The sequence below is a fragment of the Alligator mississippiensis genome, chromosome 7, assembly GCF_030867095.1.
Source record: "Alligator mississippiensis isolate rAllMis1 chromosome 7, rAllMis1, whole genome shotgun sequence".
NCBI classification, from domain to species: domain Eukaryota; kingdom Metazoa; phylum Chordata; order Crocodylia; family Alligatoridae; genus Alligator; species Alligator mississippiensis.
This window is the reverse complement of record NC_081830.1, coordinates 85,545,607-85,567,633: the sequence shown is the minus strand read 5'-3', so window position 1 is coordinate 85,567,633 and position 22,027 is coordinate 85,545,607. Positions and strand designations below refer to the sequence as shown.

The 22,027-nt window shown below is 43.6% G+C and overlaps 1 protein-coding gene across 10 annotated transcripts in view; it reads left to right on the top strand.

The window, feature by feature from the left end:
• LRCH3 (leucine rich repeats and calponin homology domain containing 3) overlaps positions 1–22,027 on the top strand; it is a 98,451-nt gene that overhangs the window by 61,930 nt on the left and 14,494 nt on the right. For 2 of the 10 annotated variants that reach the window (XM_059731240.1, XM_059731238.1), the window contains exons 9-16: positions 43–191; positions 4,735–4,811; positions 11,314–11,409; positions 11,844–11,895; positions 12,088–12,237; positions 13,319–13,366; positions 14,933–14,986; positions 21,721–21,769. In XM_059731240.1, the coding sequence (XP_059587223.1) occupies positions 43–191; positions 4,735–4,811; positions 11,314–11,409; positions 11,844–11,895; positions 12,088–12,237; positions 13,319–13,366; positions 14,933–14,986; positions 21,721–21,769 (675 nt within the window). Of the gene's footprint in view, positions 1–42; positions 192–4,734; positions 4,812–11,313; positions 11,410–11,843; positions 11,896–12,087; positions 12,238–13,318; positions 13,367–14,932; positions 14,987–20,670; positions 20,743–21,720; positions 21,770–22,027 lie in introns of all 10 variants that reach the window. The other 8 variants (XM_059731247.1, XM_059731242.1, XM_059731246.1 and 5 more) reach the window with 7 other exon arrangements.

Here is a 22,027-nt window from a genome sequence, read left to right as displayed (position 1 = left end):
CTTATCTAATTATGGATGTTTCCTTTGTGTATGTGTGTCAAGTGGAACATGATCTGGATCAGATCGACTATATTGATAGCTGTGCCACCGAAGAGGAGGAGGAAGAGGTGAGGCAACCCAAGTGCATGGAGTCAGCCAGCCTCAGCTCGCAGTTCATGGCATATATTGAACAACGGCGAATCTCTAATGAGGTGGTGCTTTTGTTTAAATTAGTTTAAGTTCATTTATCCACTGAAAGCCTTTGTGATGGTGTTAATGCTTCTTGTCTACAGAGGTTTTCTTTGGTGAAGAGTGTAAGAGTCGGCTTGGAGTAACAGCACAGTGCAGCGTTTTGTGTAGGGCCACAGTTCAAGTCCCAAGATGCTCCAAGCAGCACTTGCCTCAGGCTTGCAAAATGGTTCTCCAGGCCACATTGAGCTTTGCTCAGAAGCAGGAATCCTGCGAGTTAATGCTCTCCTGTGTGGAGGAGGTGATTGAGTTTCCAAAGAGACCGCTCCCACGAAAACTGTGGAAGTTGACACTTCCCTGTTAGTAAACGCCCGTATCTAGAAAACCACTCCTGTCCACTTCATTTGGTAACGTCTGACAAATGCTGGCTTGTTTGAGTTTGAAACACAAGTAACAGGTTGATTTTTGTCAGCATATGTATTTGTTACAGGGACCTTGCTCCTCCGTTCATTTGGTGGGAAATATGTCAATTGTCAACACATTTATCATCACGAGCATCACTTTTAACTAGACAAGGTTCTTTGGGTAAATCTGATATCTTTTATTAGACCAACTGAAATAGTTGGAAAAATTCTTCTTTGCAAGTTTTTAGGTACAAGTACCCTTCTTCAGGCTGAGGAAGTCTGCAGTTCTGTGCTCTTCCTGGATGGAGTAGGATAGAAGCTAGAGGCCCATATGCGAGAGAGCCAGCCAGTGAAAATGCAAATTGAGGCAGTCAGTGGGTGAGAAACAGGAAGGGAAATGTAGACCTGGGGATAAGGTACAGCTGGTAAATAGTTAGAGAGGTTACCTGGGGTATCAGATGTTAGACGGGTTTATAATGTGCCATGAATCCAATGTCTATATTTAGTCCATGATTTTTTGGAAAACAGAGTGTCTCCTATTCCATGCTGTCCTTCCCTGATGAATTTGCAGGCGGCCACAAGATCACCTCTCAGCCTTCTCTTGCAGAGGCTGAAGAGATCCAGGTCCCTCAATCTTTCCTCGTAGGGCTTAACCTGCAGGCCCCTAACCATACAAGTGGTCCTCTGAACCCTCTCAAGATTGTCCACCTGCTAATGCATGATAAAGTGCAATTAGCTTTACTGCTCTCTTCGTCACGCTGATGACTAATGCTCATCTTGGTGTCAAAAATGACTCCAAGATCCCTTTCCTCCGCTGTGCTGCTGAGAAGGTCGTCCCCCAGCCAGGAAGCGCGCTGGTGATTCCTTCTTCCTAGGTGCAGCACTTTGCGCTTATCTTTGTTGAACTGCATCCTGTTCTGTTCTGCCCACTTTTCCAACCTGTCCAGATCCTCCTGGATTCATTCCCTGCCCACTAGTGTGTTTACTTTGCCCCACAATGTGGTATCGTTTGTGAATTTGGACAGAGTGCTTTCCACACCCTCATCCAAGTCACTGATGAAGACATTGCACAGCACCCGTCCAAGCACCGAGCTTTGCGGAACTCCACTGCCTACTTCTTTCCAGGTCGATACCGACCCGTCCACCATCACTCTGGGTGCAACCCCTAAGCCAATTTGCCACCCACCTGACTGTGTAATCATCTACGTCACAGTCACTCAGTTTACCTATGGGAATATAATGAGATACCGTATCGAAGGCCTTCTTGAAATTCAAGTAAATGACATCTACCTTGACTCCTGCATCTAAGCATTTTGTGACCTGGTCGTAAAAAGAAACAAGGTTAGTTGGGAAGGATCTGCCTGCTATGAATCCAAGCTGGTTGCCCTTCAGCATTGTTTTTCCCACTGGACTCCCGCAAATGTGATCCTTAATAATTTTTTCAAATGTGCCCCCACAAGTAATTGGGTATTTTTATCTTTGATAGGTTTTCGGTGCGTCTTCATTCTGGTACTCAGTTGTTGTTTGGTTTCTCCTACATATTTTCCCTCGGGGCATTTGGCGCACTGGATGAGATGTATAACATTTCTGGAGGTGCAGGTGTAAGATCCAGGAATGGAGATGCTTCTGATGTGGGGTGTAGTTGTAGTGGGGGTGGTGGAGATGTGTTGGCAGGTTTTGCATTTCTTGTCATGGCACAGTCTGGATCCATTCAGTGTGTTCTGGGATGTAGGAAGTTTGCTTCTGGTGATGAGGCTGGTTCAGTACTTGTTTAAAGGCTAGGATGGGTGCTTCTGAGACGATCTCTTTAAGAACTGGGTCTTCTTCTACTATGGGTTGCAGTTGTTTGAGGATTTTCCATATAGGTTCCAGGGAAGGATGATATCATAACTGGTGGTGTGCAATTCATGGGGGTTTTCCTTCTGTACTGTAGCAGTTCTTCACGTGGTATCCCGGTGTGTCTTTCAGAAGTGCGATCTCTCTCTCTCTAGTGGAATGGCCTTGTTGAGTGAAATCCCTTTTGAGATTCATGAGGTGACGATCACGGGTGTTCTCAGTGCAAATTCGGTGGTATCGGAGGGCATGGCTGTATATTACAGCTTTCTTGTTCAAGGTGATTGCTGGTTTTGTGCAGATATGTATGTTGGTCTGTGAATGTCATGTGTTTATATATGGTAGTCTATATTTTACCATTCTGGATTGTGATCATAGTGTTTAAAAAGGAAATGTTGGTTCTGGAGTATTCAAGAGATTGTCTCATGGGAGGGTGATGATTATTGAATTTCTGATTAAATCAATCATGGACTAAATATAAACATTGGATTTATGGCACATTATAACCTGCCTAACTTCTGATACCCCAGGTAACCTCTACTGTTGACCAGCCATATCTTATCCCCAGGTCTACATTCCCCTTCCACCCCACACCCATTTCTCACCAATTGACTGTCTCAATTTGCATTTTCACTGATTGGTATTCTTGCATATTGGCCTCTGGTTTCTATTCCATTCCATCCAGGAAGAGTGCAGAACAACTGCAGACTTCCTCCGCCTGAAGAAGGGTGTTTGTACCCAAAAGCTTGCAAAGAAGGATTTTTCCAACTATTTGAATTGGTCTAGTAAAAGATATCAGATTTACCCAAAGCAGCTTGTCTGCCTGTGTCCTTAGACCACCACGGCTACAACCTGTACCACTGAAACATGGCAGATCTCACTTTTAACTATGGATTTTAAATGAGCTAGGAGATCATACTTGTCCACAACAATTGCTTGCTCTGTGTTGGTATCCTCAGTAACACTCTGTAACATTACCAGGACTTCAAACTGGGAGTGCATTTGCAGAGCGGTTCTGAACAAAAATTCTGTGTTTTGAGATAAGTGTGTGACATGATATCATTCTGAGTCAATCCTGGGATCCAGCAATTGGTCAATAAAGGTGGGTTACTAGTGCATGTTAAAAATCTCGTTAGAGAATTGTTTACAAGTGACTAGAAACAAGTATAAGTATCCTTGAGATGGGACTTGTTTCCATTAAAACAAAAAAAGAACTTGGTCTCAGCGCTTATCCTTTCAGACAAACCTGAACAATGTCCTTTTTGTTTTCTGTAGTTGAGTATCCCAGTGTTTGAAAGCTGGTTTCTGATATTTGAACTGCACCGGTGCATTTAGAAATCCAAGAAATATAACTAGCTTAGTAGCAGTTCACATTACTTTGGGTGCCTGTGGTCTCCTCCACATTTCCCCAGAATGCATTAAACAGGATCTCACTTGCTTTTGCATAACTTTTACATGCATTGCTTGTAATAGAAGTTGTTACTAAGTGCTCCTTCCAGTGGTCCCATTCTAGTTCCAAATGCCTATCTCTAAAGAAGCAGAGGTGATCACTTCTAGAATGCGATAATATGACTCTCTTGTTTCATTTCAGTGCTTTATGGTAACACACCAGTTAAAATATGCTTGACCAGAATTCCCCAACAGTTTCTGTAAAATTGTTTGAATCTTGGCAGCTGCAAAACATCTTTGCTTTGCTTACAGCAGCCACTGCCGTACGCACATCATCAGAAATTGATCTCTGCTGTGAGAGTCTGCACACTAGGAAATGGAAAAGTCTCTTCATAAAACTAAAATTAAATGCAGGAAGCATCAAGCAATATGACCCTTTTGTCTGTATGCCATGCTAATCTGAATTCATGCCCCTGTATCAAAGCGTAACAAGAGACTCGGCTTAGTGGATGATGTTACATACTTCACAACCACCTTGTGTGAGAATATCCTTGGGCTTGAGGCACTAAAGCAAAACAGTATGCTCAGACTACAATAAATCCTTCCATTTACCTTTATAATGCTTTGAGGGGTACTTATGTTTCCCCAGACCTCTAGCAGTTCTGTTTTTCAAACTGCAATTCTTTGACAGATATGTTCAGTCTTTAAATTCAAGTTTCCATTAATTATGTGCAGCCTAACACAAGCAAGCCTACATAACAGCCAGCATTCTTCTTGATTTGTGTTTCATTTCTTTGCCAGGGATTTTTAAAACCAGCAATCATATGTTTGCATCTAGGCAAGCTGATGCTATACCTATGGTTAGTTTGGTGCGACAAAAGAGATTCTTGAATCTTTGACCATGTTGCTTACTTTGTCTTGCGTTTTCATTTTGCTTTAGGGCTCACCAGTAAAGCCAGTGCCCATCAGAGAATTTCAGAGAGCAGAGGACACAAGGCGATACTTGCTTCAAAATAGGTAAGAGAACCTGAGAAGAGTGTTTTTATTTCTGATTATAACTGGTTGGAAGATTTTGAGCAAAACAGAGGTTCACTGAAACATGTCAAATCCTAGATCCCCAAATATATGGCCCCAAACATCTCAAGTTTAGCAAAGTTTTAAAGCAAATCAAAAGAAGGTTTCTCACAGAACCCTGTCTGGATTCATGGCAGACTGCTGGGGATACTGATGCTTCCAAGGATGTAGCTCCAGAGAAGCAATGCTAGGCTAACTACACTGGCTCCAGGAACTCTGGGCTTCCAGTCTCCGTAGCCTACTGGGACCTGACAGCCCTCAACTATGGGGTAAAATGGTGCAAACCTTGGGTGCAGCATATTGTTTTGCCAAGTACCTTCTTTTAGTTGAGAGTGCAGCTTGAGAGTGTGCAGAGGAGAGCCACGCGCATGATCAGAGGTCAGGGAAGCAGACCCTACGATGACAGGCTGAGAGCCCTGGGACTCTTCAGCCTGGAAAAGCGCAGGCTCAGGGGTGATCTGGTGGCCACCTATAAGCTTATCAGGGGTGTTCACCAGGATCTGGGGGAACATCTGTTCGCCAGAGCGGCCCAAGGGATGACAAGATTGAACAGTCACAAACTGCCACGACTGCAGTATTCAGGCTGGACATAAGGAAGAACTTCTTTACTGTCTGAGCCCCCAAGGTTTGGAATAGACTGCCACCGGAGGTGGTTCAAACACCTACTTCGAACACCTTCAAGATGCATTTGGATGTTTATCTTGTTGGGATCCTATTATCCCTGCTGACTTCCTGCCCCTGGACTCGATGATCCTTCGGGGTCTCTTCCAGCCTGAATGTCTATGAAATCTTGTCTCCAAAGCAGAATAGTTTTGTGATTTAGGCCAAAACTAATTTTTAAAAAGTCCAAATTTCCCCTGAACCAGAAATCTGGTTTTTACAGTGAGCTCTGTTTATAATAGAGCCTTTTGGGTTGCAGGGTGCTTTATAAACATGTAAGATAAGTGCCCTATTGTTTAGAATGTAAAATCTACATGATGATAATTTGTAGCCAAAACTTGGCAACTTAAACCCTCACTGTAATATTATTAATGAATATGCCCACATAAACAATTATGTTCTTTTCAAAGTAGATCAAATTGGCAGAGAGTCTTAAAAATGATTTGCTAAAATGCAATCCATTGGGGGAAAATATAGATGAAAGCTGCATACAATTTGATCGTAAAAAGCGATTGGAAATAAATTGCACATCTTTGCACAATGCTTGTTTGTTGAGTGGATGTGGTATATCTTTCTGAACATTTTCTACTTAGCCTGAAATATGCATGGAACTACAAATAAGTCATTGTTCATGGTCAGGAATTTACAGGCCCCATTAAAATGAAATATAATGATGGAAGGTGACATAGGGCTTGCCTATATTTGTGAAGTGCATGGATTTAAACCAGTTGTGCAGTTTTAAGTTCCCCTAACCCATGCTTATATTCTTCAGGTTTGTGTTCCTAAATTGTCAAATTAACTTACATCCACAGACACAAATTTTAAGTTTTTTAAATTAATCTGTTTTAGGGATTTGAACTGGCATAGTTATGCCAATATTTTAGACAGATCTAACTAAATAGGCTTCATATTTTGTAGATGGAAAAGGGAGAGGAGCAAGAACTGGCTCCAAAAGCCCAGGTGATCATTTAGGTTAACAACACAGACTTCTTGAGAATTATGTATTTTTTTCATTGATAGCTACTTTACTGATAATAAGGTTAATATTCCCCTCCTGGAAGAAGTGTGTAATAAACTGATTTGAGAGGTTGCAAAACACAAGGAATAGAGTCAAGAAAAGCATAAGGAATCACACAGAAAGAGCTCAAGAGACAAGAGCAGGAGAAGGGGAGATACATTTATGTATAGTTCCTCATGCAGCTGCAGTTAAGACCATGTTTTGATTTGTCATTGAGCTGTTTCATTTCTCTTGAGGTTGAAATTTTCTGTGTGGGGCCTCAGCAGAAACTTTTTTCCTTGTAAAAAAAGAAAAAAAAATAGTCTTGGACTGTTGTAGGAATGTTAGCGTGAGATGCAATCTGGTTTTGGATGCTTTGCTGTCTATGCCCTAAATACATTTTTTTAAAATAGATTTTGGAAATTCTGTACATTGGAACTCTCTCTCTCGGTCATCTTACAGAATCTGAATTTAAGAGCAGTGGGTTTATTTTCTGAAAGCTCTTTTTGCATATGGACAGCAGCGTAGCCTCCATGGATTTCCTGGGATTTGACCAGTGTGGTTAGTGTGCACGTTCAGTAGCTGCCTTGCTATTGCAGATGGCAAATGCTTCAGCGTGTGCCAGCATTCCTTGCCCCGTAGTGTCCACAAGCAAACCTTGAAAGAGCAACCTGCCATGTCCTCCTCAAATGAAGTGTGTATTCTTGGTCTGAAAGAATAGCTGGGAGCTATAGCTGAAGTTGGGAATAACTAGTCTCCCTGACGCACATGAAAGCAATAAGACAACTCTAATTAATTAGACAAGAGGGTTTTTATGTACATATGCTGATTTTGGCAATCCACACGAATGATAAAGTAAATTATAGTTCCGTGGGGTTCTGATGTTTGTCAGCTTTAACACAGAGATGGCACGAGATCTTTAAGCAGACGGATTTAATCCAGCGTCTCATCCCATTCATCTCTCCTTGCAGTGGAATTACATTTTTAATGAGTTACCAGAAAAAAAAAATGTTGTTCCTTCCAAAACTAAAGAAAAATAGCTGTGTAAAAATTAATTCGTATTTTGGAGTATTTGAAGTTTATAGTAGTGGAATATTTTACTTATGCCAGCCAGCCACATAAACTGTAAATTACTCCCACAACAATTTTTTGCAATACCTTGGCAGACAGCCTTAATTTTTTTCCACAGCACACTGGAGCCATCAAAGCTCTTGAAAAGCTAGACGTAATTCAGGCTTTCTCTTAAGAGTAGCTACATTAGCTAGCTAAAGACGGTAAATACAGCTTGCACATGTGGGCAGCCTGCAGCAACTTCCTGACTCAGCAGTGCTACGTGCCATTTCAGATCTGGATGTGGAGTTTGATTTTTGATTTTTTTTGATCCAGTGTTGTTAAATCCAAACAGCACTGGGCATTATGTGCATCACCTGAGAGCTGTAAGGTAATTCAAAAGGAAGCATCTTCAGTTGTGTCCTACGCGAGTGTATTTTATGTGAAAGGAGAGCCCAACTTGTACACAGTTACATGGGCAAAATCAATAACTGGGTTTTTTTTAGGTGCACGGTTTTGTTTGCACCTGTCAAGGCACATCCCTCCATATACAACTTAAGCATTTAGCTGAAACTTAAGAGTACTTCTTTTAAAGAGAACACAGCATAGTGAAAGCACGGGTGTCTTTTGCACTTGCCTTCTCTTGTTATCGACCCTGAATACTTAGTTTGGTAATGGTTCCACTAAGTTCCCCCTCACTCCTAAACAAAACTTATTAGCTGAGATCTGATTCCAGTATTTCTGTCTCTGGTGCTGATGTAAGTGACAGCACAGCTTGATTTTTAAGAACCTAGGTGGAGTCGGTAGCACTGGTAGGTGAAAGATCTTTTTTTTTTTTGTCAGTGAACTGAGCATTAGTTGTGGACATATCTGAGAGAATAATGAAGTTTCTCAGTGACACTTTTTTTAAACAAAGGTAATCTTTCTACAGTGTAATTGCACTTGAAAGCTCATGAAAGCTGGGATGTCCAGTGTTTAAAAAGAAATGCCAGTTTTATCTACTTCTAAAAATTGTTCTCAACAGCAAGTGATATTACTGGACACACTTCGGTATTTATAACACAACAGGTGTCATTGAGCCTTATAGATTCATAGATGTTAGGGTCGGAAGGGACCTCAATAGATCATCGAGTCCGACCCCCTGCATAAGCAGGAAAGAGTGCTGGGTCTAGATGACCCCAGCTAGATACTCATCTAACCTCCTCTTGAAGACCCCCAGGGTAGGGGAGAGCACCACCTCCCTTGGGAGCCCGTTCCAGACCTTGGCCACTCGAACTGTGAAGAAGTTCTTCCTGATGTCCAGTCTAAATCTGTTCTCTGCTAGCTTGTGGCCATTGTTTCTTGTAACCCCCAGGGGCGCCTTGGTGAATAAAACCTCACCAATTCCCTTCTGTGCCCCTGTGATGAACTTATAGGCAGCCACAAGGTCGCCTCTCAACCTTCTCTTGCAGAGGCTGAAGAGGTCCAGTTTCTCTAGTCTCTCCTCGTAGGGCTTGGTCTGCAGGCCCTTGACCATACGAGTTGCCCTTCTCTGGACCCTCTCCAGGTTATCCACATCCTTCTTGAAGTATGGCGCCCAGAACTGCACGCAGTACTCCAACTGCGGTCTGACCAGCGCCCGATAGAGGGGAAGTATCACCTCCCTGGACCTATTTGTCATGCATCTGCTGATGCACGATAAAGTGCCATTGGCTTTTCTGATGGCTTCGTCACACTGCCGGCTCATGTTCATCTTGGAGTCCACTAGGACGCCACGATCCTTTCCGCTTCCGTGCCACCCAGCAGGTCATTCCCTAGGCTGTAGGTGTGCTGGACATTTTTCCTCCCTAGGTGCAGCACTTTGCATTTCTCCTTGTTGAACTGCATCCTGTTGTTTTCTGCCCACTTGTCCAACCTATCCAGGTCTGCTTGCAGCTGTTCCCTGCCCTCCGGCGTGTCCACATCTCCCCATAGCTTTGTGTCATCTGCAAACTTGGACAGAGTACATTTGACTCCCTCGTCCAAGTCACTGATGAAGACATTAAAGAGTATCGGTCCAAGGACTGAGCCCTGCGGGACCCCACTGCCCACACCCTTCCAGGTCGATACCGACCCATCCACCACGACTCTCTGGGTGCGACCCTCTAGCCAATTTGCCACCCACCGGACTGTGTAGTCATCCACGTCACAGCCTCTTAACTTGTTCACCAGTATGGGGTGGGATACCGTATCGAAGGCCTTCCTGAAGTCTAAGTATACAACATCCACCCCTCCTCCTGTGTCCAGGCGTTTCGTAACCTGGTCATAGAAGGATACTAGATTGGTCAGGCATGATCTGCCCGCCACAAACCCGTGCTGGTTTCCCCTCAGCATAATTTGCCCTGCCGGGCTCTCACAAATGTGAGCCTTGATAATTTTTTCAAAGACTTTACCAAGGATGGAGTTGAGACTGACTGGCCTATAGTTGCCCGGGTCCTCCTTCCTCCCCTTTTTGAAAATGGGGACCACGTTAGCCCTTTTCCAGTCCTCCGGGACTTGGCCCGTGCGCCACGAGCGTTCAGATATTCCCGCCAGTGGCTCTGCAATGATGTCGGCCAGTGCCTTCAGCACCCTCGGATGGAGCTCATCCGGGCCTGCCGACTTAAAGGCATCCAGTTCTTCCAAGTGACTCTGCACCATCTCAGGGTCTATGCATGGCAGTCTGGTGCCTTGCCGCTGCCTCTCTACAACCCCAGTGAGAGACTTGTCGTGCCCCTCGCTTAGGAACACTGAGGCAAAGAACTCGCTGAGGAGTTCAGCCTTGTCCCCCCTGTCTGTCACCAATTGTTTCTGCCCATTTAGCAGTGGTCCTATTCCTCCCTGGGCCTTCCTTTTACTCCCAATATATCTAAAAAACAATTTCTTGTTGTCTTTTACTTGGGTTGCCATCCTCAGCTCCATGGTAGCTTTGGCCCGCCTAACTGCCTCCCTACAAGCACGAGCAGAGGAGGTATATTCATCTTTAGTGATCTCATCCTGTTTCCACTTTTTATGTGCTCCCCTTTTGGCCCTTAGGCTGCCCTGGATTTCTCTGGTCAGCCAGGGAAGCCTCCTGGCCCCTTTCCCTTTTTTGCCTCGCTCGGGGATCGTCTTGCTTTGTGCCCGAAGGATCGTTTCCTTAAGGCACAGCCACCCTTCTTGGGCTCCCATCCCTTCAAAACTCCTACTCTGCAGTGCGTCCTTGACTAATCGCCTGAGTGCATTGAGATCAGCTTTCCTAAAGTCTAGCACTTTCACCCTACTAGTTACCTTACCCACTCGACATCTTATGGTGTATTCTATTATTAGGTGATCACTGTCTCCCAAATGGCTACCGATCTGGAGGTCCCCTATCTTGTCATCTCCCGTTGCCAATACCAGATCCAGTATGGCATTCCCCCTAGTGGGACCATGCACCTCCTGTGTCAGGTGGAGGTCCTGTACACAGGTTAGAAACCTGCGTGAGCGATGGGACCTTGCTGTCTGCGTCTCCCAGCAGATGTCCGGGTAGTTTAGGTCCCCCATGACTACCGCCTCTTTAGCTTTTATGGTCTCCGAGAGTTGCCTCAGGAGCCCCGCATCTATTTCTTTATGTTTAAATGCACTTGCTTTGGGCATCTTAATCACCTGCAGTTTACAGTTTAATCGCTGTCTTGACAAGCAGCTGTAATCTAGACAAAAATGACTTTACGTGACAACTGCTGAGCATGGTTGATCAGTCCGCCCTGGGTTTACTTGCAGGGACACTGATGAATTACGAAGACCAGAAACACTAAGTTTGTTGCAGGACAGAGAGCGACACCAAGGACTAAGGAGTTACGTGGACAGAGCAGAGAGGTAGGGAAGAGAAGCATGTAACTACTGCATCTCTTTGCTAATAGGTGTGATGATCAATTGGTTTTGTACGTGTGAAAGAACTAAAAAGTTCTTCAACTCCCTTTGATAGGACGCTTAGTGTTCAAGCATTTCTGACTATAGCTGACTATTAAGCCAGATTTCATACTCCCATCCATACATCTCCAGCTGGATAAGAGCCTAGCCTTTACACTTGAACCACAACATAGACCCATCATCAAGCGTCTGTAATACGATTGGCAATTATTAGATCATTACTTGGCACTAGAACTTAACCGCTTGTGGGTTAGTTCACAGATTGGTTGTACTATTGACAAGGGTATCTTAGTATTGTTGGCAGTTGATGTTTGAAGAATAATCCAGTTCAAGAAAGATGTACTTATTCTGTGTTATATGGCTGTCTTTTTATTTGTCAGAGCCCCAGCTGATTCATCTTACCATCTCTGTCTATCAAACACCCACAATCAGGTAATACCCTATACTCCTTCATTTTTTTTGCCTTTTTTCTTTTTTTGTGACAAATTTGGTCAAACGTTCTTAGCCAGTTGATTCACCTCAGCATGTGCTGCATCTCTGTGATCTGCCTGCGTCTCCTTCGGTAGCTATCTGCAGTCTTTCAGCCTAATGCATTCCCTTTAATACACAGTGGTTTTGTTCCAGATGTCTAACACAGATGCAGACATTCACCGAAAGCGAGACCACTTAGTGGAGCGCACTCGGCGAGAGGCCCAGCTCGCAGCACTTCAGTATGAGGAGGAGAGGATAAGAACAAAGCAGATCCAGAGGGAGGCTGTCCTTGACTTTGTCAAAGTACATAGCTTTCATGAAGTCTAACACGTATCTCTCCAAGGCCTTCAGTAACAGCGAAGTGTGGGCATTGTTGTCCAACATCTCTCACACAGCTATAGCGTGACCTACGCTTTATACAAAAATGTCTCATCTGTTTTCACAAGATGCAGTCTGTAGGACCTACAGTGCGATGCAGGGAAAAATAAAATAAAAATTGAACAAGTAGGCAGAGAGGGGTTTACACAAGGCACAGGTCTGAAGTGTCTTTTTTGCAGAATGGGCAATTGTAGTCGTTCTGTTCCTCCTTTAGAAGAGGTTGGCATAAGAAAGAATGGCTCCTTGTTAGATTATGGAACAAAGGGGATTTTGAGGAAGGTTTTGGCAGATGAGGAAGTAGTTTTCCCAATGAGGCAAATGTAGTCTGACCAATTTCCACACCTTAGATTTATCTTAGTGTTTGCATCGAGCTGAATCCCCTGCTGTTAGGATCCACACCAGCTCTGCCTGTAACAGGGAGTGAGAGATGATGCAGTTACACGTTGTGATTTAAGGGTGGCCTGCAGTGGAAAGGCAGTCGTGCTGTTTTGCTTTTCTGTGATCTGTGCAGTTGTTTTAAGGAATGGATTTTAGCTGACTGTTTTACAACACTGCTTTCCATTAACACCTCTTCGGTTCAAATTCCTGGCAGCACGTTGGAGAAAAGCTGTCTTTGTTGAAGATTCAAATCATCCTTTCAGCTGAAGGCTTTTTTTGCATTCTGGATACCAATTGTTCATTGTCAAAAAAGTTTTCATTTAGTTGCCCGGTATTTGTGAGCAGATCGTTATTTTCCGCCACAGCTTTTTTCTGTAATGGGAAGAGGGTTTTAGGCTTACTATGTTGCTTTAATCTAGACATCCATTTTTTTGTAATGGTATAAAAGTTTACCCCAGACTGACAGTATTTGCTAAATTTCAATGTAATGGAAACTTGAAATTTCCCCACTGTCTGTTTTATTTAAAATTAAGGCTTCCAGGAATTTAAAATGTTTCCAAATACCACTGTAGTTCCATGTTTATGCTTGTCTGTCACATCCTATTAACTCCAATGTTTCTCCCCACAGCAAAAGGCATCCCTGAGCCCTCAGAAGCAAAGTCCTCTTGATAGTGAGGTAAGAGCAGCATGGCATATTAAGGTGTTAGCTAATTTTGAGTGATTGTACAAAAAAAATCTGTAAGAAACATTTTGCTGGTTGATATTCTTCATCATTCAGTTACTGCATGGTTTTCTTTAAACCATTGCAATTCTGTTGGTTACTTATTATACTAGTTTTATATTTTTCCTTTTGTTTCATCTATGATCACCTCTTTATTGTGTTGCTTTTAGTGCTTTTTATCTTTATATATATAAAATGTATTTCTTGCTCCTGCTTAAGAGTCTCTTTGAACTGCTACAATTAAGCTAATTCATTTTCTAAAGGGAGCACTAAAATAAGCAGTTTTGCAGACACTTCTCTTCCAGTGCTCTCACTCCTATCGTTTCATTATTACTAGATTAGCACTTATTCCAGAAAACTATTGTGTTACCAGTAAAATATACTAGCTTTATTCTAAAGCAGTGGTGCTCAACCTTTTGGCCCCACGGGCCAGATGAGTGGTGCATGTGTGACTAGTCTGTGCGCCAAATTGAGCCCCATGTGCCAGGATCTGACCCTGGAGCCCATAATGTCTCCTCCTTTCCCCTCCCATCAGGATTGGGCCCCGAGGGCTTGGCATTTCTCCCTCCTGGCCTCCCTCTCTCACTCCAGGATTGGGTCCTGGGGCCCAGCATTGCCTCTGTCCGGCCCTGCATGCTGGGATTGGGCACCAAATGCAGCATGCAGGACCCAGGGCTCCCCATAAGCCTGAAAATACGGCAGCAGGGGAACAGTGGGTGCTAACACTCCCCCACTTCCAAATTTCTGGATCTGTAAGGAGTTCTGCAGGCTGCGTGACACGGCACTGGAGGCTGAAACTGCCCTGAGAGCCAGGGCTTGAACATCCCTGTTCTAGAGTAAGCTTCTGACCTAAATTCTAGCAAGAAGTTGTGTTCAGAGTTGGTGCGGGAAGAGAATTACAAAGCTCACACGTTGTGTTAAAGCAGTTTGATATACTGCAGACCTGTTACAATGGCAGTTGTTCAGTTTTTTTGCATCTGTACTACTGTATAGTAGCGGACGGACTCTTTCCTCTCAAAGGAGACTAATTTTCTTTGTCAGCATTAATCAAAGCAAGAGGTGCTAATGAGTGCAGTGCACAGAGCACATTGTAAAAAATACTTTCCAGTTGCATGTGTGAGAATTATCTGAATCTGACTGTTTGAAACATTTGCTCATTCACTTGCATGATGTTCTGTTTTCAATTTTGAAGTCCTTTTCTAAGGCATTCCTTCCTCCGCACAGCAAGAAGACTTAGATATGTAGTTGTCTCTTCCTTTTAAGAGACAGCCACAGAAAGCTAAATAATTCGTGTTTAAATTGGTATTAATGCATTCTAATTTACAGCTCATGACTGTATGGTAATATTTTTGGTGATTTCTAGCAGCACATTCAAGAGTGAACGGTAGATGCATATAACTACATTGCCTCTAAATGTTAACAGCACAAGGAAACTCTCCATATTCCAGAACGTCTGTGCGTGTTCACACACCGTGTCATTTTGTTTGTTTCTGACATTGCTCCATCTCTCCCACCTCCCAGTGCCCCTTCCCATCAAGAAGGTCTCAGCACACTGATGATAGTGCCTTGTTAGTGGTAAGAACCCTGCACGTATTGGCCATTTTCCATGGCAACACCTAGAACATAGAATTAGCATGAAGTTGTGACTAGCTCGGAGTAGACAGGCTTTCTAGAGTTAATCTAAATAGCATAAAACATGGCAGTCTTCTCTGAATGATTTTTTTTTTTTTTTTTTTTTAATGAACTCCAATGCTGAAACCATACCCTGAAATTTGCATGGCATTGCAGCTGCCACGCATCCACTGTTAATACACTTTTTTTTTTTCCTTCCCATGTTTCCAAAAGCTAAACTGTTTTAGTAAGAGGGAAATGAAATAATGCTAATAGTGAACACTTCCTAAAACAGTCCTTATCTTGTTAGTCCAGGTTAGGACACCATCTGTTTGGCTCATAGCACACTGCCTAACACTTCAGCATTACTGCGTTCATCTAAAGTGCGGAGGGGTAGCCTCCTCTGTTCTGTTTGCATACCAGCCATTGCTCATCTGTTAGATCCAGTGTCTCGGTGATAGTAGACTATCACGAGAGAAGAGAAAGCTGCCCTGTACAGACTCTAGAGATCACAAAATATTCTGTGGTTGCTTCTGTTTTGCTGCTTCTCGGTGATGATTTCATTGACATCTTCAGTCTGGGACATTTACAAAGTTTAAACATTTCTAGAGCTACTTCATTCATGTTTTATGCTATTTCTTTTTTCCTGGTATCTTAGAGATTTGTAGTAATGAAGGAGCGTAGTTAATTCAGTAGTTTCTGCCTTTCGATGGCAATATAAAACGCATCAGATCTGCCTGCCATTGCATGACTGCATGCCTCAGATTTGTTTTCCTGTTACATACCCTTCAATTGTCTGCCTCAGTTTTCCTATGTTCAGCAGCATTATCCACGTAGACCAGGGACACTGAGCTTTGGCCCAGAGGTCAACATTGTTAAGATCTCTCTCTAAAATTTAAATTCTTTGGGTTTGCTATTAAAGCAGATGGCTAAATGTGGCTTACGGTGCTCAGATGCCTCTTTTGACATTAAATACAGTTAAGGTGTAGGGGGGACAAAAGCTATTTAAGATACGTAATAAATTAAGGTAAGCTAAGCCTGCCTTTTCCTTTTGATTGTGATCATGCCTGCTATTATGTGTAGAAATAATAGATAATCATCACTATCATTTAGCGCAGACCATGTTTTGCTCTTATTCCTGGATAATGAAATCAGGAAAAACATAAAGTAGAAAAGTGATGATTTTAAAACCAGTATCCAGTTGTCAGCGGACTTATTTTTAAGACTTATACAAAGGAATCTTTTCTCTTTGTGAGTCAGTCGGTGAAGTGATAAATTAATATGCTGTTTCGTGTGAGATGCATGGCTGGGTTGATGTTTTTCATAATGTGTTTTCTCTGTTTTGTTGACCTCCCATCACTGCTGATTTCTTTTAATAACCTCAGTCAAGTTTACACCTTCATAATTCACCAAACAACAGCCAGGCTCTTAGGACAATATTAAAATCAAGTCTTAACATGGATATTCCTTATATTTCCCTCCTTTCTGTTTTTATTAAATTACTAAATTATAATTCCATAAGTCCCATTTCTAGTGAAGTGCTAAGCATGTTTTACAAATTTCCTAGTTTTGGGAATATATACATTGTACCTAGGAACCGGTTTCTAACTTAGGAAGACTGTTTCTGGCAGTTAAATGAACCATTGAGTCTCATACATTGGTAGTATTTATATTGATTTAAAGAAAAAATTCTTCTGAGAAGAACATTTTTCTTGGTTTTGGACAAGTTCTCAGTCAGCATCCAAAAATGTTTGGGTTCAGAGTTACAGTTTCTTTGCCTGCTTTAGTTGTTCTCCAGCAGCAATGTCACCATCCTTTTGGATTTAATATGCAACTGTATTGGTCTTTTCACTGCTGGCAGGATCTTTTCTTCTCCTGCTGGACAATGGCATTCAACGTTTAACCCCTCCTCACAGACAGAAATTGCCAGCACAAGTTCCGCGTGTCAGAGGGAAACAACTATACCTTGTTTGTGGGTTTTTTCCCCTCTGCTGAAAAACTAAGTAGTGATGGGGACCTTGCTTTTTTTGACCACAGCAATTTTGTAGTTTTAAACTTGCAGATAAGCTTTATTGAACGGCATCTACTTTTACTTCACTAGAGACTCTAACAATTGCACTTGCTTTGGGATCTGGGAGTACTGTTCTGTTTTAAAACACAATGGAGTATTATGCAAACTATAATAGAGACCTTTTTATTGGGCATTTCCCTCATTACATCAGAGCTTTGCAAACAGAGAAGTTGCTTTTCTTTTGCTCTGAACAGTGTTTTCACCTCTCCTTTATAAGGAAACAGCATAAAATGCAGCCTAGCACATGAGGAGACTGCAAAGCAAATGGGCTTTGTTTTTAATTGACTTCCTCCCTGCCCCTTGCACTTTCTCGTGCTTGCACAGATGCCTAGACCTGTCACTGAAGGAGGAATTCGGGTTTTCAGCCTTCTTTTGGTGTCTTGCTCCCTGTCGGTTTTAAGTCACTTTCAAATGTCACCCTTCAGCAGACTAGTTACTGTAAAGATCAAACTAGCTCAGTTCGTTGTGATGTGGAATAAGCAGTACATTTTCAGACGTGCAGCTACTTTCTCCTGTTTCTAAGCATCCCTTTCATAAGAGTTCATTCTCCCCAGAATATAGAGAACTGAGCATTAATTGTGCAGATTAGGGTCTATGTTTCTTCAAATGCCTGCAATGTAGGATGAGATGATTGCAAGTAGGTTTGGGTACTGCTGGACTTTTCATCCTGTTGACGAACAACAGCTAGACTGATGAGTGAACCCTTGCTGCAAAAGAGAATGCATGAGAAGAATCGTTGGTGCCTTGGAAGACGTTACCCCTGTCTCCATTGAGCAGTATAAATGCATCGTGCTTGCCTTAATCTCCGTAGTAGTCCTTAGGTTCAAACCGGGATAGTGTCAGGGCCTCATAGTGCTAACAGTGCAAGTCTAGTTGGGCTCGATCACCCCCGTCCCCTTAGTTCATTTCTGCTGTTGCCTATAAAACTTAGACCTCGGAGAAGACTATGGGGAGATTCGACGACAGTTTTCAAATATATGAAGTGTGGTTATAAAGGGGTTGGTGATATGCTGTTCTCTGGCCGCGGGGGTCAGGACAAGAACTAACAGCATTAAATTGCAACAAGGCATATGTAGTTTGGATATTAGAAGGAGTTTTTTTAACTATGAGGGTGGTTTAGCACTGGGCCAGATTAGTTAGTCTCCAAGATTATAAGGGCAGCCGGAGGAGATGGTTGAGGGAAGGATGATCCTGCCTTGAGGAGGGGATTAGACTGAAGGGCCTGTCGAGGGGCCTTCCCAGCTGGCGTGCTGTGACCACTGCTGCTTTCACTGCCCCGACCCCGCTCGCTGTTGCATGCTCTCCTGTGCTTGCTCGAGTCACCTCTCACACCTCATCGTCTCCTGTGGGGCTGGGACCATCTTTCAACTTGTTCAGCTCATTGGGACCTCAGTTCTTTGTACACGTGGGCTAGTGTGTATTTGTGCACCACAGGTATATACCTGCAAGGAGTAAAGGCAGCTGGATCTGGTGCCAGGGTAGCAGATCCTTCTGAGCGCTCTCTCAGGTGCTCGGTGCCCGTTAATAATTGGCTTCCCATCACGAGCAGGTGTTGCAGTGTAATAGCCTTGGTTGGCTAGTGCGGAGTCCTAGTTTTGGCTCTGCTCTGCACAGTTCCTGTGCCCTTCAATACATCCTAGCTTGGGAAAAGCTCCCAAGAAAGAGCTGGGCCTGGGAACCAAGGGCAGAGGAAGCAGCTGTGCATCGTAAGTGGACTTTCAGGTAGGAGCCTGGCACCAAGAGCAGCATTGCAGGTCCTTTTTCTTGGCACCTACGTCTGTCTCCTCAAGGTGGTTCTTTGCCTCACTTTTTTCCTCTCTTCCCTCCTTCTCTTTTCTGTGCCATCCCTGACAGAACGGCTTTGAGCCTCTCTTTGTGTTTGAGATTGACAGTAACACCAATACCATTAAAAGGAGGCCGGGGACGCTCAAACAGGTGAAGCGCATGCCGTGTGTGACTTCTGTGGCTCTCTTACCCTTCGCGTGTTGCTCTTCCCTCCCCCTTGCCTGCTGGTGGATGTAGCACTTGTGAATAATCCATTGGGTTAGCCCCTGTCGGAGGTGTCTTGCACTTTTGTCATGGAAACAAACTGCTGTGTAAGTAGTGTTGGCTTGCACAAATCCCTTTTCTGGGCATCGTTTAAAGGCCAGTTAATGCTTGTTATGTCAAGTGAGGCCCAAAGCCCCTTGTATCCCTGCTTCTGTACTGCCATTCTCTTGTGGGTTGACTCTTGAGGTTGTTCAGATCCCCAGGGGGCTTCTGCTTAGGCTAGCCCCCCTCTTATAGCATGTGGCCCCTGTAAAGTGACATCTCCTCCTTTCTGGCTGGACATTTGAAAAAGAGTTAGACGGTTCATTATTCTGTTAAGATTTCCACAAACCTGAAGTCTGTATAGGTCAATCTTGGGTGTGGGGGACCGTCAATGGTGGTTTGATATACTCAGGTGTTGTCCTGTTCCTTTCCTGATTCACCTAGCCCCCAGTTGTGACTGTTTTGTGCATGCTCCCTAGTAGCACAAAGGATACAATCCAGAAGGTCTGAAAGGCCAGCTCTGGATTTGAGCTTCAAGAAGGGGTAGAAGTAGACAGCACCATTGGTGAAACTGCCATGTGCTGACCCCGGGGTGTCCACACAGTGCAAGGCCTCGGTGTGTTTGAATCCTGGGCCAGAGCAGCAGTCGGTGCATCTTCATGTGGACTACCCTTTCTCACTCAGCAGGCTGTGCGCTTCTGTCCTCCACGCTCCTTTTGGTCATCCCAGAGGGCAGCCAGGCTGGCTGTGGAGTCCATGGAAAGATGCACTGTGATCTTCAAGATGTACCTATTGATTTAAAAACTTTCCCTAGTCAAAAGAGGTACTGCTGTGTAAAAGGGAAGACCTGAACCCTCTTCCAAATCTCTTAACATTGAAATAAAGTTATGCATTATAACGTTCGGGTGGTTTGCACCTCACCTCCTCTCTGATCTGTAGACTCCTATTCATCTTGCCTGTTTTTTAACTCAAAGATCATTTTGGGTTTTCATGTGAAAATGGTCAGAGGTTGGTGTGTTTCTCTTACAGGCACTACACAATTCATATATTTCTGTATCAGTAATGTATCCTGTATATCCGTGAGGTTAAGAAAACAGTTTACTGTACACACAGAGAAATTGGGATTTTAAAAACGTTCATAATGCATTCATTTAATCTGCTAATCAGAATAGAACAATTGCGAAGAGAACGTTTTGGTTTTTTTTTTCCTTTTGGCTTTGGTGAGCGTGGTGACCAGGACAGTATATGACTCAGGGAGCTTCTACCATTCAGTGTTCATGTCTGAAAGGAAACGGCCCCTCTCTTAAGTTTATCAGTGGTAATGTCTTTGTGGGTAGGCTGGGGGGGTTGTTATAGCTCTGCCCAAGAAGTGCTCTGGCATTTCTGTCTACTGAATGAATGTCTCTGCAACACTTGAGAATTTGTAAGTACCCGCCCCTCGCTAATCCCACCGGCGCACTCTGCTTTGGCACATCTCGTCAGCTGTTTGCTAACATTGGCACTGCCTCCTCTTTCTCTTTCTTTCTTTCTTTCTTTGTGTGTTCAGTCGCTGTCAGGGTTGAATCAAGAGGGCTGTGCTACCACCCTGCCACATGCCTCTGCCTTCAGACCCGTGCAGGTATCTCTAGCTGTTATCGTTCACCAGCAAAGCCAGCAGGAAGCCTCTGTTGGATCTACAAGTCTGTTTTAACATGTATTAATCTATCAGAGTCTAATCTGACATTCAGGTTGGGTATGAAACTGGTCTTCCCTTGTTTTAACTTTAAGTCTTCTTTGGGCCTCCATCATGAAAACACGCTAATAACTAGCAGCAGTCTGATCCCCGTGTGGACTAACTGGTTGTTAGATTCTTGATTCCTGTCACCTTTCCTTTACAAGGTTATTTTTCCTCCCCATAACCATCTGGTAATCTGGCTGCTGTTGACTTGTAGTTTATTGGAAAAATCTGTATTTTCTTTGCAAGTTTGCTGTTAACATTACGGGTGACGATCCTGGGCATCTTCCTCTTGTGAAAAAGGTTCTGCTGCGTTCCATAGTCAATATGTTCATCGCAAGGAATCGTTAATTCATATTAGTTCTGCCATCAGTAGAACCACAGTATCTTCCAAATTGAGGGGAAGGGAGTGAGAGATACATTTAATACCAGTTTTGCTGGTCAGTACTGGTTAATACCAGTACCAGAAGTGTGAGACGCAGTTAATACCAGTTTTGCTCAGGCAGAGACTTGGAGCAGGCTATGTATTGATGTCAAAGCTGCCATCTTGCATGTTTGCATGACATGTAATTGCCCATTCTTCAGTGTTCCCTTTAAAAGAACAGATTGTTTGGGGGGGTGTATAGACACAGCACTACAGTTGTCTCCTCCAGAAGCAATACCTCTTGCCATTTTATTCCTAGAGGGGTAGCATCAGTTCTGCAAAAGAAAGGTCCATTGTACATCTGTAGGGGGTGAAAGGGTACAATCAGATGGGTTTCCCCCCCCCTCCCCCCACACACACACTTAAATATATCTAGGTGGCTGGTATCTTCTGAAAAGCTAGTCCTGGCCCATCGAAGTAAGGGTGATTTATGCTCCCCTCTTCTTATCTGTCCACAGAGTGATGACAGATCTGCCATCTCTCCCGGTTCACCAACAACTCAGACAGGTAAGCGAGAAGCGGGGAGCAAAAGGGCTGAGAAGTAGCAATAAAGTGGATTAAATTGCTTGTTTGCATAGTTAACATGGCTGAATTTGCTCCTCCGTGTGCATGGGACTGTTCCACGCAAGAGACATAGGTGTTCAGGTCTCTTCAGGACCATGTCTATGAACTGACACTAGGAATGACGGGATATTCATGGGGAAATAGTAGGGCTTGATGGCTTCCACTCTGATGCAGCCATTGGCCTGGTGACCTGTTGAAAGC